The 16,239-nt window shown below is 45.7% G+C and overlaps 1 protein-coding gene across 4 annotated transcripts in view; it reads left to right on the top strand.

The window, feature by feature from the left end:
• Positions 1 to 16,239, top strand: part of LOC146796148 (uncharacterized) — a 202,819-nt gene that overhangs the window by 127,254 nt on the left and 59,326 nt on the right. For all 4 annotated transcript variants that reach the window (XM_085628539.1, XM_085628543.1, XM_085628541.1 and 1 more), the window contains one exon: positions 4,567 to 4,683. In XM_085628539.1, coding sequence (XP_085484665.1) covers positions 4,567 to 4,683 — 117 coding nt within the window. The remainder of the gene's footprint in view (positions 1 to 4,566; positions 4,684 to 16,239) is intronic.

The raw sequence follows: 16,239 nt of genomic DNA, 5'->3' as shown, positions 1-16,239 counted from the left end.
AAAACCATTGCAGCTTCTGAAAAAGGCACAGTGTCGACTTTTTCAAAATGTAAAGTTTCCTCTTGCAAAATATACTTACCTGATTCTATAGAGTCTGGTGCCTAAACATATATATGAAGATACTGGTTATATTCATAAATTGGTGTGGATCTCCTTATTGAGTCATGTGCATCATTTATTAACTATTGTGTGTATTTACAGATGTCTAATACTCCTCTCTGATTCGCTAAAGGCTGCTCGACCACACTACCCCTAGAAGAGCACCTTGGGATTTCTACAACAAGTTCCTCCCCACTCATAAAAGAACCCCTGGACTGTTTGCCCGATATAATTTATTTCGGTATATCTTATAAAGAGCCAGCTTCACACACCAGTGGTTAGGACACTTTGCCTGAAACTGAAGTGGGTTTACCTTTGGTTCCCTACTCAAGAATGTGTGTCCTTTGCTATGGTTGTACTCTGGGCCGCAGAGGTTTTGGATTTGCAGTTTCCTTTCTGTAGACCAAGGCAACCTTGGTGACCTGAATTTTGTGGCCTGTGCCATCAGTTACAGAGCCTTTACTGCCATTTAACAAAACCTTTAGCAAGACCCAGACCTTTTTTTGCAACAGCTGTGAGCGGCCCAATTGCTCTGCGCCACAGGCCTATTCCTTGGGGCCCATCCTTACAAATATGAAGCACCTGACTCTTGCCATTCATGCGTTCTCTACTGCTCCTCCAAATTGGGAATCCAGAAAATTGTTTTACACAAGTTTCTTTTTTTCTTAGCCCGTTTGGACCTCCGTTCATTTAATGTTGGATGCCTTTTGGGCTGTATACACACATACTTCGTGACATGGCAAGTGAGATCTGGCCCACACTCCTTGAGAACTTTCTGGCTTCCTTTCTCAAACCATACATGACGTCCATGTTTTGGCCAAAAATATCCTTAGGGCTGTTTAAGCAGTACAGACTTTGTCAACCGTGCCTTGGGCACGAGCATAGTTTTCAGGTGACACTCTTGGATGTGTGCTTCCAGTTTCTCCAGAGGTACCCAGTCTTCATTGATGCATATGCCATTTGATGTAGCTAGACTCTTTGGAACAAGGTCTGACACTGTGCTAAAATGCTTTAAGGCTAGCCGGGCCTACAGCCGCTGGGATTAATTTCCCTCATTTGCCAGTTTCACCAACTCTACTAGAAGTTCTGGGGCGACTCCAGAGGCTTTTCTGTTGACAGGCAGCCCTCACAGCCTGTCTAGCTTCTTCGTGGTTTCGAAGGGAGAAGTTGTGACAAAAGCCCTGTCCATCAACAGATATAGCAGCTGACAGTTTCTTTTTCCTCCTCCTCCTCCTCATCTGCAGACTCCTCCAAGCGACTGTAGCTTTCCCTCTAAGGATTGTATGCACATAATCTGATTTTGCCTGACATGCCAGTGAGTCCTTCCGGTTGTTCAATTTGATTATGCCCTCACTTTTTTGACTACTTCTCCACATGATCTACCATTTTGTGGCCAGATACCAGCAGAACGTGTTGGTATTCTAGCCAGCGTGGCCCTGACACTTCCTTGCCAAAGGTGTGATCTAAGTGGAGCCTGAAGCACAGGAGACACTGGATGTTTCTCCCAAGGAAAGGGGTTTCAGGCTGATATTGGACTGCAGGCTTTTGAACACTTTCCTCTTGAAGGACAAGCTTAAGATGCTGACTTTGACTCCTATCGGGCTGGGATCCTGGTAACTGGATGGTGTTTTTTGGCTTGCCGGACGCATATTTTAATGTGCCGATCCTGCAATGCAGAGAGTTTTTCTCTGGTTTACATGGGGATGTACCACTTCCATCTCACCTTCCTGCCCTTCGGCCTTACCTCAACCCTGTAAGTGATCACGAAAGCAATGTCCAAGGTTGTGATTCCTCTTTTCAGATTGAGAGTACATTTATTCCTGTACCTCGACAACTTGCTGCTGAATGCTTGTATACCCCGAAAGTCTCAGGTCTCTTGAAAATGCATTTTACATTACTGTCTATCCAGGAGTTCTGCAGGAGTAAGCTTAAATCCCAGCTTTAGCCCTTTCAGATGATCCCCTTGCAGGGGCTATTCCAGACATTATTGCTTTGAAGATCTTTCCACTTCTGCAGCAAGTCTGTAACATTCAGTCTATGATCCCAATGTTTCAAACTTGTTAGGCCTTGGTTCCAGCCAGGATGGTTCTGATGATTTTAGGCTCCTGCCCTCAGGCATACTGTTGGTGCCTCATGCCTTTTGGCACATACAAACTCTGCAGTGGACTGCTTACCTTCAATGGTAACTCTCTCACAACATCCACATATCGGAAGAGGCAGCCAGGAACCCTGAGTGGTGGATGGCGAATACTAACCTGTAGGGTGCTAGACTGTTCTGCGTGCCCATCCTAAGCTCCTGATAATGTCAGGTGTTTCATCTCTAGGCTGGGCCCGTCATCAGGGCAAGGTGGAGAAGCCTCTGTTCTTTTGTGGAGCAGCAGAACTAGCTCAGGTCGTCTTCGCTCAGTGGAGCATGCCCTTTATCGATCTTTTTTCTACTGCAGGGATGCTCAGTGTCTGTCCTTCTGTACTGTGGAGTTTCATCTTTCAGGCTCTCAAGAAGAATCGTTTTGCCTTCTGTAAAGATCAGGAGGAATCTGTCACAGCTCATCTTGATAGCCTCGGGTTGGACTTGGAGGATCTGAAACCAGGACATGCTGGCTTTGATAATCCGCCCTCCACTTAGTTCCTCTTCGAGAGGACATGCCGTCCCAACAGTAGGGCACAGTTCTGCACCTGACCCATGGCTATCTATACTTCCTCACTGGGAGATTTAGCTTAATCTATGAAGTAGCTTTCATCTCCAACTCAAGCTGGTGGGTGTGATTTTTGGCTACTCGCCATACATTCACAAAGTTTGACTACTCTGTGCCCAAGCATGAGTTCTTTACCTGCTGTGAGGATCCTTTTCAAGCCAAGCTGTTTGACATTTTTTGTTTCTGTTGTGTCTGGCCTGGCATTGGCACATTAAAAGATTATTTATCTGCCTTTTCAGCCGTCTTTCATTTGTCTCGTTGTCCTTCTTTATTCAAGTCATCTGTTATGATGTGTTTCTTAAATGGCTTTCATATATATTTTCCCCACTACTAGTATTCTGCCACAGTGGGATTTTAATTTGATCCCTACCTTTTTAATGTGAGTACCTTTGGAGCCTATGCACAGTTGCAAAATGAGAATTTCGACCCATGGGAGGGTTTTTCTCATCGTCCTCCTATCTGAAGTCGCACTCTGCACTGAATTCAATGTATTTTCTGTTGAGCAGCTGCATATCAATCTTTTACCATGAAAAGTTTGTGTTTAGTTGAGGTGTTGCCATTTAATGTGAGGTAGTCCATCACGGTTCCCACCTTCTTCTCTCTGACATATCCCTCTAAGTAGCAGGGAATTCTACACCTGTTTGATCCGAAGCAGATCCATAGTTTCTATACTGATAGGACTAAGGAGCACCTGGGTGGATGATCAACTCTTCGTTAGATTCACCGTTTCAAAGAAAAGAAAGGTAGTCCACTAACTGATCTTATGAAGTTGGATTTTATTTTGTCTTGAGATGTGATATATGTAGTCCAAATGGAGCCTTCGGAGGACCTTTGAACTTATTCCACCAGAACAAAGGCTACAACTACAGACCTAGCTAAAGGTAATCCAGTATTGGATATCTGGCAATTTGCTACAAGGTCATATTTCCTTACCTTCTCCAGGCCCTATTGTTTCAATTTTTAGGTCTGCAGGGAGGGTTATTGTGCCCGCTTGGCCCTTTAGGACTCTCATGGTGTAAAGTCCACTCCTCGGAGCCACAACCTTTGTTAGGGGTACTGATTTGCTATTGATTCAGAAGGAAGGTGAGGAATAAATGGTCAGAAGTTAATTACCATTGGTAGCACTCTTTCTAGTGGAAACTGAATCTTACTACAGATTTCTCACTGCTCCCACCCAATTCCCCATTTTGTGGAGTTGGACCTCTCGTAGTTTATAAGGTCGCAAGTTAGTCTTTGCACAGTCAGTGTAATTTCTCTTTTTTATTGCTCTGCATCTGAGGGCTCGAATTGTCTACCGATAAAAAGACATTAGCGCATAGGGTGGTGCCTGTATGCAGTTCTATGCTATCAATTTCAGTGTTGGGATAGAGCTGCTATGGGGTATGAATCGATCACCTACCCACCGATTGGAGCTATTGCAGAAGGTTTTCTAGATCCAGTCGTGTGCTTGGGAGGACTCAAAAAGTGACAAATCAGTTTAGTTGGCTAGAGTATCCACCAGAAAGAACGTTACAGAAGGTAAGTCGCTTGTTCATTTGGTGTGCTGAAGCACTTGTGTAATTTGTCAGGCATTTATTAGCACTTTGGATCACGTGCTTACTGTAAACTCAAGAGCCTTGCAGTTCTGTCCAGTGTTAGATGCCCCTGTTTTGAACAACAGTTTATTGTCTCCCTCCAGGCCTAAAATGCTTGTAATTGAGTTCCTCTGTTGTTGGCTTTTACTGATGTCCCCCCCCATAATCATGTTGTGCTTCATCTGTCTATCCTGCAGGTTACCCAGTGTGTAAGTCTGACCTAATATCAAGAATGGAGGTAGATGAGTTCAGCCTCCATGATCACCATAATGCACCAGAAATGGAAGTCCCTCACAGCTCCTCCACAGTCAATGGTGAGCTTCATGCAAGATCTGTAGCCATTTTCAGTCATATTTTTACTGGTCTTTTTCAAGAAAAATCGACACGCCCCCCTTAATTTGCTTAATACTAGTTATGTTGCTCATAATAACGCTAAATGTTCAATCCGAGATCTTGCTTGCTACCTACTAGTGTGAATCCCACTATAAGATATGCTGCTGCAACATGTTTTTGGCAGTCATCTAAAATGTAACGAATAACAATATTCTTGAATAAATGGTTGCTTGATTATTTCAGTGGACTAAATGTATGTAGAGGATAAAAAGTGCTAGGGAGTCGCACTCTGGTATAAAGCACTATACAGGTGCTGAAATATAATCCGTATTAATAACTCTTGTGTTTATTATGGTTCTTCAAAATCACAACAAGAATTTCATTTATAGATTTGTAGCAGATGCACAACAAATATCACAGTTTGCTTTCACTGCTTTAAAAAAATATATGTTCGAGGCATATGAGCTGCAGATCACACACTTAGGATAGTAGATCGCCATCTGGTGTTTGTTGTTGTCTTCGGAAGAAGTCTTTGGTCACGAGATAGGTGACTCCTCCCTTGGACTACAGTGCGCATGGGCATGCACTCCATCCTCAGATAGTTTTTTTCCGCCATTGGGTTCGGATGTAACTTTTCCACTCCGGTTGAAAATCTCAAATACAAGTTTTTCGAAGCGAAAAAACTTCTAACAACTACATCGAAGCACCTTCACTCGACATCAAATTCATCGGCTCGATTCCGGACGTCGACGCGGGCGGTTGGGCCTATCCACGCCGTGAGGCCTACGGCTCATGGAAAGGACGCCGTTTAAAAAATGCCCCCAGTGTGGAGCAAAATTTCCGCACAGTGACATCACAAAGTCTGCAACCTGTGCCTATCACCGGAACACGACGAAGCCAGCTGTCCAGCCTGCGCAGCATTTCGATCCAAAAAGACCATTCGGGATCGAAGAGCTCGACGCCATATCATGGCACACAAACCAGCCCCGGAACCAGAAAACATCTTTGATGAGGGTCCCGATGTCCCGGAAGAAGATTCCGAGGAACTTCAAATCATCTCAGAAGCAGACGACTCAGACGACCCCATTACTCCTGGGCAACGCGTGAGTACCCCTGCCCCAACCCCTCCAAAACCAAAGGCATTGGTCAAGACTTCGCCAGCTGGCCTCAGTCTAGACCGAAAACACCCTTCAGAAGCCCCGCCTCCGGGCTCGGCTCCGAAGAAACATAAGCCTTCCGGTGGCTCGGGCCCGAGCAGGCCGCATGTAATTGTACCCCCGGCACCTTCGGCACCGAAGACAAAAGACCCCTCGGCACCGAAAACATCGAGGCCCATAGATAAACCGGCACTGAAACTTCCCAAGCCGAAAGACTTAACTTTGACACCGAAACCTTCATCGGCACCGAAACCACCGGCTAAGGACTATAATACACCTCCTAAAGCCAAAGACTCGACCGATCAACCAAAACCTCGATCGGAGCCGAAAAAATTGCCGCCAAAATCTGTTCCTGCCCCAGTTCCTATAAGAAAGAAGGACTCGGCAACATCACCTATTCCTCCTTCCTCTCCCATACGACCTTCTACCCCACCCCCTCTGCCTACACCACCCTTACCTCTACCATATCCATCACATACACCACCTCCACAGGATGATGATGATGACCTAGGGAGAGGGGGGGATCCTGGTGACCCTAATGATCCGTTCACGGATCCAGATACCGCACCATTGGATGATTGGGCATATACCTGACCCTACACCATATCCCTCCAAACCATCACCTCCAGATGACCACCTGGGGTTTGGACAACTAGTAAACAGGGCAGCACTTTACCATTGAGTCACCATGCACTCCGATGCACCCGAGGAAGATTTCCTCTTAGACACGTTTTAACAGTCTCAGAAAACGGTACAAATTCTACCTATGATTAAAGGTGTCACAAAACACGCCACAGAAGTATTTAAAGACCCCGTCCGTGCCAGGGTGCTTAACCCAAGAATTGAGAAAAAATATAGACCTGCCCCAGAAGATCCTTGATACATCAAAGGACAGCTCCCTCTGGATTCTTTGGTCGTTTCCAACACAAGGAAACGCGCCAACTCCCAAACCACGGGAGATACACCAACCCCTGACAAAGAATCTAAACTATTAGAAGCCTCAGGCAAACGAGTAGCAGCACAAGCTGCTAATCATTGGCGTATTGCCAACACCCAGGCCCTACTAGCACGCTATGATAGGGCTCACTACGATCAGTTGGAGAATCTGCTACAACACCTGCCAGACCAATACAAGACCCAGGCAAATGACCTTATACAAGAGGGAAAACTCATCTCAAATGCGTCAATTAAATGCGCACTTGACGCCGCAGACACCGCCTCTAGAGCAATAAACACAAGTGTACTCCTCAGACGCCATGCCTGGCTACGCATTTCAGGCTTTAAGCCAGAAGTACAAAGTACCATACTCAGCCAACCATTTAACCAAGAACAGCTATTTGGGCCAGAAGTAGACACTGCACTCGAAAAATGAAAAAAGACACCGAGACTGCTAAGTCCATGGGAGCATTGCAGTCTCCACAACCACACGGCTCCTTTCGGCGCTCCTTCTACAGAGGAGCCTCCAAGAATATGGGAGCAGACACCTCCTCTACCTTCAAAACCTCTCAACAAACATCCCCCAGTACAGGATATTTTAGAGGAGGATATAGAGGAAACAACACTAAGGGACGAGGTCGAGGCAATACCAACACTCGTACCTCCCCCGCCACAAAACAGTGACTTTCCTCCACTCCCCCAGACCATTCCACTCCAGTCGGGGGAAGACTCCAACAGTTCCTACCTGTCTGGAACTCCATCACAACAGACAAGTGGGTAAGACAAATTATCCAGTATGGTTACAGCCTGGAACTCACCACTACCCCCCACACATACCAACTACGCAGCGTTCCATGTCACCAGACCATCTTACGCTCCTCAAACAAGAGGTTCTCTCATTGCTTCAAAAACAATAGCAATAGAACCAGTTCCCTTACAACATCAGGGTACAGGGGTATACCCACTGTACTTCCTAATCCCCAAAAAGGACGGGACTCTAAGACCAATACTCGACCTCAGACCCCTAAATCTGTATATAAACTCAGATCATTTCCATATGATCACTCTTCAACAAGTGCTCCCACTACTACAACAAGGCGATTTCCTTGCCACACTAGATCTCAAGGATGCTTATTTTCACATTCCCATACATCCTGCTCACAGGAAGTACCTAAGGTTTGTGGTGGACGGACAACACTATCAGTTTACAGTCCTCCCATTCGGGGTGACAACTGCGCCCAGAGTATTCACCAAATGTCTAGCAGTTGTAGCAGCGCATCTCAGAAGACAACAAATTAATGTCTTCCCGTATCTAGACGACTGGCTAATAAAAGCCAACTCATTCAACAAATGCGTTCTACACACTCACCAAACTATTCAACTCTTACACAGCTTGGGATTCACAATAAACTATCCCAAATCTCATCTCCAACCCTCCCACATACATCAATATCTGGGAGCCACCATAAATACCTCCAAAACGCCCTAGCATATCCCAGCCCATTCAGGATAGCCAACATACAAGCTCTCATTGCAAAATTTCAAACCCAACACTCTCTTCCAGCAAGAGTGTTCATGCAACTCATAGGCATGATGGCGTCATGCATCTTCATTGTGCCTTATGCAAGACTACAAATGCATCCCTTGCAAGAGTGTCTAGCACGTCAGTTGAATCATGCTCACAGACAACTAACAGACCTGGTGTTGGTGTACAGCCGCTCACATTGCTCTCTAAAATGGTGGAACACAATAAACCTGTCCAAAGGGCGGCCGTTCCTCGAGCCTCTTCCATAAATAGTGCTAACAACATACGCATCACTCACGGGATGGGGAGCACATCTCCTAGGACACACCACTCAGGGCAAATGGACCATTCAACAGAAAGTGATCCATATCAATTACCTGGAACTACTGCCAATATTCCTAGTACTAAAATCATTCCAAATACATCTCCAGAACAAAACTGTCCTCATCCGTTTGGACAACATGACAGCCATGTATTATATACAAAAACAAGGAGGCACACATTCTCTCCAGCTGTCCCAGCTCGCACAGAACATTTGGAGATGGGCCGTTCCCCAGAACATATACCTACTTGCAGAACACCTTCCAGGAGTTAACAATCAGATTGCCGACCTGTTAAGTCAACAGACTCAACAGATCCACGAATGGGAATTACATCCACAAGTCCTACTCCCCTTTTTCCAACAATGGGGCCAACCAGATATAGATCTAATCCTCACACACGAAAAAGCAAAATGCCCAACCTTCGCCGCCAGGTTTCCCCACCCACAGTCGAAGGGCAATGCGATATGGATGAACTGGTCAGGCAGATTTGCGTACGCTTTTCCGCCTCTACCACTCATTCCATTCGTGGTACGCAAGCTCCGGCAACAGTCTCTCAAACTGATCCTAGTAGCTCCCACATGGGCACGCCAGCCCTGGTTCTCAACACTGCTGGAACTCTCTCTAGTTCCACACCAAAAACTGCGCCTCTCCCCGTCCTTATTAACCCAGAACCATGGAGAATTCAGATACCCAGATCCAGGTCAACTGAATCTAGCGATCTGGCTCCTGAAGTCCTAGAGTTCGGTTACCTCAACCTACCACCAGACTGCATGAATATTATAAAAGAGGCCAGACGACCTACCACTAGAGCCTGCTACGCTGCAAAATGAAAAAGATTTGCCATTTACTGCACTAACAATGATGTACGCCCACTGGATGCATCCATCCAGAACATCATTTGCTACTTACTACACTTGCAAAGATGTAATTTAGCGTACTCATCCATATGTCTCCACCTAGCAGCATTAGCAGCCTACTTACAAAATCGACAACACTTGTCACTATTTAGAGTACCTGCGATTAAAGCCTTCATGGAAGGCCTTAAGAGGATTATTCTGCCCAGATTACCACCCTGTCCAGTGTGGAATCTAAACATTGTTCTTACAAGGCTCATGGGTCCCCCATTTGAACCTATGCTTAAATGCGAACTGCAGTTCCTCACATGGAAAGTGGCTTTCCTTATTGCTATCACATCCCTTAGAAGGGTAAGTGAAATTCAGGCTTTAACCATACAAGAACCATTCCTACAATTACACCGCAGCAAAGTGGTTCTTAGAACAAATCCAAAATTCCTGCCAAAAGTAATATCTCCGTTCCATCTTAACCAATCAGTTGAGCTACCAGTGTTCTTCCCAAATCCTGACTCGGTAGCTGAAAGAGCTCTTCATACCTTAGACGTTATAAGAGCCCTGCTTTACTACATTGACAGAACCAAATCATTCCGCAAAACCAAACAATTGTTTGTTACTTTCTCTCCACCACATAAAGGCAACCCCATTTCCAAATCCGGGATAGCCAGGTGGATAGTTAAATGTATCCAAATATGCTACCACAAGGCTAAACGCACACTATCAGTTCCCCCTAGAGCGCATTCCACACGCAAAATAGGGGCTTCCATGGCATTCTTAGGAAACAGTCCCTTAGAAGACATTTGTAAGGCAGCCACATGGTCTACAACACATACCTTCACTAAACACTACTGTGTTGACATGCAAGCAAAACAACAAGCTTCTGTAGGTCAGGCTGTCCTTAAAACCTTATTCCAAACTGCTGCAACCGATACAGGTGACCACCGCTAGGGGAGACACTGCTATATAGTCTATCCTAAGTGTGTGATCTGCAGCTCATATGCCTCGAACGGAATATGCTACTTACCAGTATGCATCTGTTCTTGGCATGTAGAGCTGCAGAGCCACACACGCCCACCCACCTCCCCGGGACCTGTATCTGTTCCAGCATCGTCTTACTTAGACATTACACATGGACATCTCTCTCTTTTTACAAACTCCATCATTTCCCATCATGGCGAAAAACAATCTGAGGATGGATTGCATGCCCATGCGCACTGTAGTCCAAGGGAGGAGTCACCTATCTCGTGACCAAAGACTTCTTCCGAAGACAACAACAAACACCAGATGGGGATCTACTATCCTAAGGGTGTGGCTCTGCAGCTCTACATGCCAAGAACAGATGCATACTGGTAAATAGCATATTCCTTTTTCAGCCCCATTATTTTAACATTTACACTTCACAGGTAGGACATCATTCCTCAAAATATATTTTTTATGGTGGAGTTTGGGGGTAACTGTGAGAAAGTGCATGGTTGCCCCCCACCTTTTGCTGAACTGCTGATGTGTGCCCTGGGCTCTTGCCAATCAGGTGCCCTGGGCCTATGTTCTTTCCCTAAAACTGCATTGAAGACCAAACCCAATTGGCACTCTCTGGCCACAGGTCAGCCCCTGGTAAATGGTACCACAGGTACCCAGGGCACTGTGACCAGTAAAGGCCTCTAACGGCTGCAGCACTTATTGTGCCACCCTTAGAGGCCTTGTACCTTTACACTCGCACACTACCTTTGCAGGCTGTGTGTTTTGTTGCAGAACAAAGTGAAGAGTCGACATGGCACACATCCCTGTGTGCCATGCCTACGACCCACTGCCCTGGCATAAATCAGCCACCCCTCTAGCTGGGTGCACTATAGCAGTGGTGAGGGTACAGTTGCATGAACCCTGTACCCCTACAGTGTCTAAGCCAATTCTTAGACATTGTAAGTGCAGTAATGCCATTAAGAGTATATGGTGCTGGACGTTTGTCATTACGAACTCCACAGTACCATAATGGCTTTACTGAAAACTGAGAAGTTTGGTATCAAACTTCTCAGCACATTAAACCCACACTGATGCTAGTGTGGGATTTAATGAAAAATGCACACAGAGGGCCTCTTAGAGATGCCCCCTAAAAATGACGTAACACTAGTGTCCAGGCTGAGTTGCTGCTCCCCAGCTGCCACCTCCAGACATGTTTCTGGACCCCTGGGTCAAGAGCCTGCTGCTCTCAGGGGCCTGAAACAATGCACATCCTGGGATGAGGTGCCAAGCCTCCTCCCCCAGGATGGGTAGGGTCCATGAAGGCAAAGCTTCAAAGGCTTGCCGCCTTTGTGAGCTTCCCCAGGCCTTTTGCTGCTTCCAGCAACTGGTCCCCACAGGTTCTGACACCCACTTTGGGTGGGATAACCAGCAGGAAAACCAAGTGAGGAAGGGAGATCTGCCAACCCCACCCCTCAGGTGAGGGAGGCAAGGTGAAGCACAACTCTCAGTCCCCGCCATCTTGCAGATAGGGGGACCAAGCCAACCAGAGCGAGGCATATGCCCTCCTCCCACTGGAGGGTGGCATAATACAGGGTGTACCCACCCCATGGAAGGGACCCATTGGTCCCAACCTTTTACTTACCTGTCACGCCCCTAAATCTAGTATTTAGGGGCATCCCTGAACCTTGCCTCCTCAGACAAGCAACGACAAAGAAGAAAAGAAGAAGGACTGAACAGCCATGCCGAAGCTAAGAAGAGGAGGACTCTCACTGACTTGGCCCAAGCCCTAACTGCACGTCCCCACCTCAAACCTGCATAAGCAAAGCTCTGGAGTGTCCTGCAGCCAGCAACCTCAAGAACTTTGAGGACCTTCCCTGCCTTCCAAAGAAAAGACTTTATCTCCTGTGAACACTGGATTAGTTCACCAACAGACTCCAGCAAAATCCTCGAGTCTGCACCACTGTGCATCCGTCGCCCATGGCCTGAGTTCGAGTGACCCAACACCACAAGGATGTCTCCCCGGCGATTCTGACCCGAGATCTGGTGATCACTGACCTGCCTCGAATATCCCAGCGAAGTCTGCAGCCTCTTTCTGGAGTATTCCCCGACCAGAGCTGGTAAGAGAAACCAGACGCCTAAAGACACTCCTGCACACGAAGCCTCACGACCTTTGGTTGGCCCAACCGACGGTGCCCCAGCATCCCAACTTACCTCTCTAACGTTGGTCAGCTCCAGAAGATGTCCGTCCCCGAGCCTGCAGTTTTTGTTGAAACCGGAGAATCCCCATTGAAATCAACAGGGCACCCGACACTAAAACAGCACCCTGCCCCCAGCCGCCCCTATGCCGCTGCGGGTGTACTTTGCGTGCTAACTCGGATCCCCCTTTGCCCTGAGTTTTACACCAGGAGCTTTGCTCCCACAACCCAGTGGCCTGCTCGTAAGCAGCCACCAACCGGAGGCCCCCTTTCCCCCATTGGATAACATTGGGCCTCAACACTCTGCACCTGGCCGCCCTAGTGCCACTGAGGGTGTAACCAGACTGCATCCTTGACCCTGGGGGAACCATGTTCTAACTCCAGAACCTCAACCCCAAAGACCGATTACTTACCTGGTAACCGATAACTTAATTTCTCTCCATAGGAACCTATTGACTGTTTTTCTCTGAAAAATGTTTAGTGTGGAGTTGATTTGTAAGGAAACCTGGAAAATTACAATTATACAGAACTGCTATAACTCGCCTTTTCTCTATGAAATGTCCCAGTGTGATATATAGGCATGTCACACTGAGTAGAAAAAGTAACTTTAAAAGTAACAAAGTAATCTGTACAGTAATTTCAATACCTTGACTTACCTGTATTTCAGCCAACTGCGTTTGAACTTTCATTCACTTGTAAGCACTGCATAATATATTGCAAAGCATTTATTTAACTTACCTGTGCCAGACTTGGCTTGGTTCTAGAAATAAAATAACGAAACTATTTTTTATACAATCAAAATTGGTCTGACTTCAGTCTTTGAGTGTGTGACATCAATTGCTGATTGAGTGTGTACAACACATGCTTAACACTACCCTCTGATACATCCTTACTGCTCACCCACACTACCACAAATAGAGAGTAAGGTGCTATCTACTTTTACCTCTGCCTACCTTTGGGGTTCCACTGGACTCTGCACACTATACCTCATTTTGGTATAGTATATACAAAGCCAGCTTCCTCCAGTAACAACACTGATGTTTGTGAAATAATACTTGAGACAGTAGAGCATTTTAATGCATTGTGGGATGCATTATTTATGTTGTTGGTCTTTATTTTTAGGTTTCAAGACCTTATTGCCACAGTATTGTGAAGTAATTTTTTCCTTTTTATGTGATAAACTCAATAAAAAGATTAAAACAAAATATTTATGCCAATCACAGTAATATAACAATAACTTAATTTGTTCTTTCTGTCATCTAGTCACAGTGTGTGGCGCTCAGTAGCCAATTTTTGCATTACTTGTTTTTGTCTGTAAATAATTGTGTACTAGTTCACTTCATCGATTAGATGGTTAACGCTTGTCAATTACTCTACTTGTAATTCCTGTGTCACTAGAACTGCAACAGTGTTCTTTGCTCTTGGGGGTGGGGGATGAAATGGGGATGGACAAGACCCATCGATGATACCTTGTAGTCACTGATATTGGAGCAGTGCCCAATGGGCGTGAAGCTCTTGCAGGGATACTGCTGTGGAACAGAACAGAACTATGCTTCGGACCATAGAACCTCAGCATGTATGGAATGAGTCGCCAAACTACCTCAATATCTTTAAGCCCAAGTCCGACTAGCTATAGTGCCTCACTTGCTCTCCTAACCTTCCAAGAGAAGCAAGTGAATCAGAGCCCCTGAACACAACCCTCTTGGGGATTGCAGCAACAGGGCACACCCTTTCGCTCTCCCACTCGAACTTGGCCACAATAAGATAAACAAGAAACACAAAGGGAGTTTAGAATACTTATTCAAACTGTCGTGCTCTAAGATACGGTATTTGCGCCGCAATTGGAAAAAAAATACTGTTAACATTGTTAATAAACCCTATACTATACAAAATCCCTGTTGTTATGTTATAAGACAAATTAGCTTAACCCCCCCCCCCCCTCCTTTCTACTGAAGCTAAACATTTATATATCATAGGACTCTGGGATTAGTGGCGGACCCCGTACCTTGGCATACGTCGATGAAAGTTCTATATCTCAGCTGACGCATCGATCCTGCCTCAGAACCTTTGCTCTCTGTGTGTTTTGAACTCCCGTCCTCAGTTATATGACAAGACATGTTTGCTCGGAAACAGCAGCTGCATTCTCTTGTTATGTCTAGGTGCTAGTCCCTGACCAGGAAAACAGATATTCCCCTGGAAATATCCCACACTGGATCCTAAAATTCTTCAGTATTTCCAAATAAATCCTAAACCGTGGCAAAGAGGATTCCATTTGCTAAGGATAACAGAAAGGCTTCAAAAAGGCACCGCTTGTTCCTGTGATTCTGTTTCTATTTTTTCTGTGCGACAGATGTTTAGATAAACAACTCTTTGACTTTTCTGGTTATCCCTCATGTTCGAGGCATATGAGTTGTAGATTATATACTTGTATAGATAGCCATCTGGTGTCGGGCTCGAATGTTTGCACTTTGTTTTTGTCTTCAAAGGAGTCTTTGTAGTCATGAGATAGGTGACTCATCCTTAGGGTGATAGTGCGCATGGGAATCGACTCCATCTCCAGATTGTTTTTTTCCGCCATCGGGTTTGGATGTGATTTGCTGCGCGCTGGGTCGGTGTCGTTCTCGAACCCCCCTTCAATGCGCAATTCCTCACCACTCGACAGTATTGTTTCCTCGCGTTTCCCTTTCGATGTGCATCTTCGAAAAATATAAAATCTTCGACCTAGATCTTCGACGCGGGCCGTTGGGTCTATCCGCGCCGAACACGCCAGCAATCAATAGAAAGGACTCCTTTTAAAAAATGCCCCAGTTGTGGTGCTAAGATTCCACACACGGACTTACACAAGGTTTGTAATCTCTGCCTCTCCCCGGAGCACGAAGACAAGAACTGCAAGGCCTGTGCATTTTTCAGGTCGAAGAAAACCATCCGTGACCGTTGGGCTCGATGCCACAAAATGTCCCGCGGAAGCAGCTCGGTTCCGGACATCTTCGGAGTAGATTCCAATGTCCATCCAGAACAACATGGTACAAAAAACAATGGTCCTAGACCTATATTTCAATTGAATAGATCAAAGATTCTCATTTAACATATTATTGAGTAAAGCAATAAACATAGAAAATCAATATCAGAAATTGTCAACATACAAAGTGCAACAAAAAAGACCATGACCTGGATCACCATATATTTATTTAGAAAAATTAGGTGAAAACCAGACAATAGATAATACAAAATAGTAATTGAAAAAGGTTGCTCCAGAGGGAGACGTGCAGTGAAACAGAGTGCTCAAGAGTGACGTGGTAAAGAGAGATATTTCAGCAAGAATATATGAAAAGTTTCAGTATGTCAAAAAAACAGCGGAACCGGTTGTAAGTCACCGTCCTTGGGTAACCGGGCCCAATTTTATTCACACAATATTATATCAGTTCATACTAGAAGTCAATTCTAGGGTAGCACGTGAAAAAGGCCAGAGGGTCCAGGTTAAATTAGTTGGGTGTCGACGTTTCGATCCGACTTATGGCCAACAAGGTAATTAGTTCCTCGGCCGGGCGGATCATCATCATGACTACACTGGGCAACCTGAAAAAGGGGGGCCA

Source organism: Triturus cristatus, chromosome 10 (genome assembly GCF_964204655.1).
Source record: "Triturus cristatus chromosome 10, aTriCri1.1, whole genome shotgun sequence".
Taxonomy (NCBI): Eukaryota; Metazoa; Chordata; class Amphibia; order Caudata; family Salamandridae; genus Triturus; species Triturus cristatus.
The sequence above is the reverse complement of the archived record's forward strand: the minus strand, read 5'-3'. Positions and strand labels throughout refer to the sequence as shown.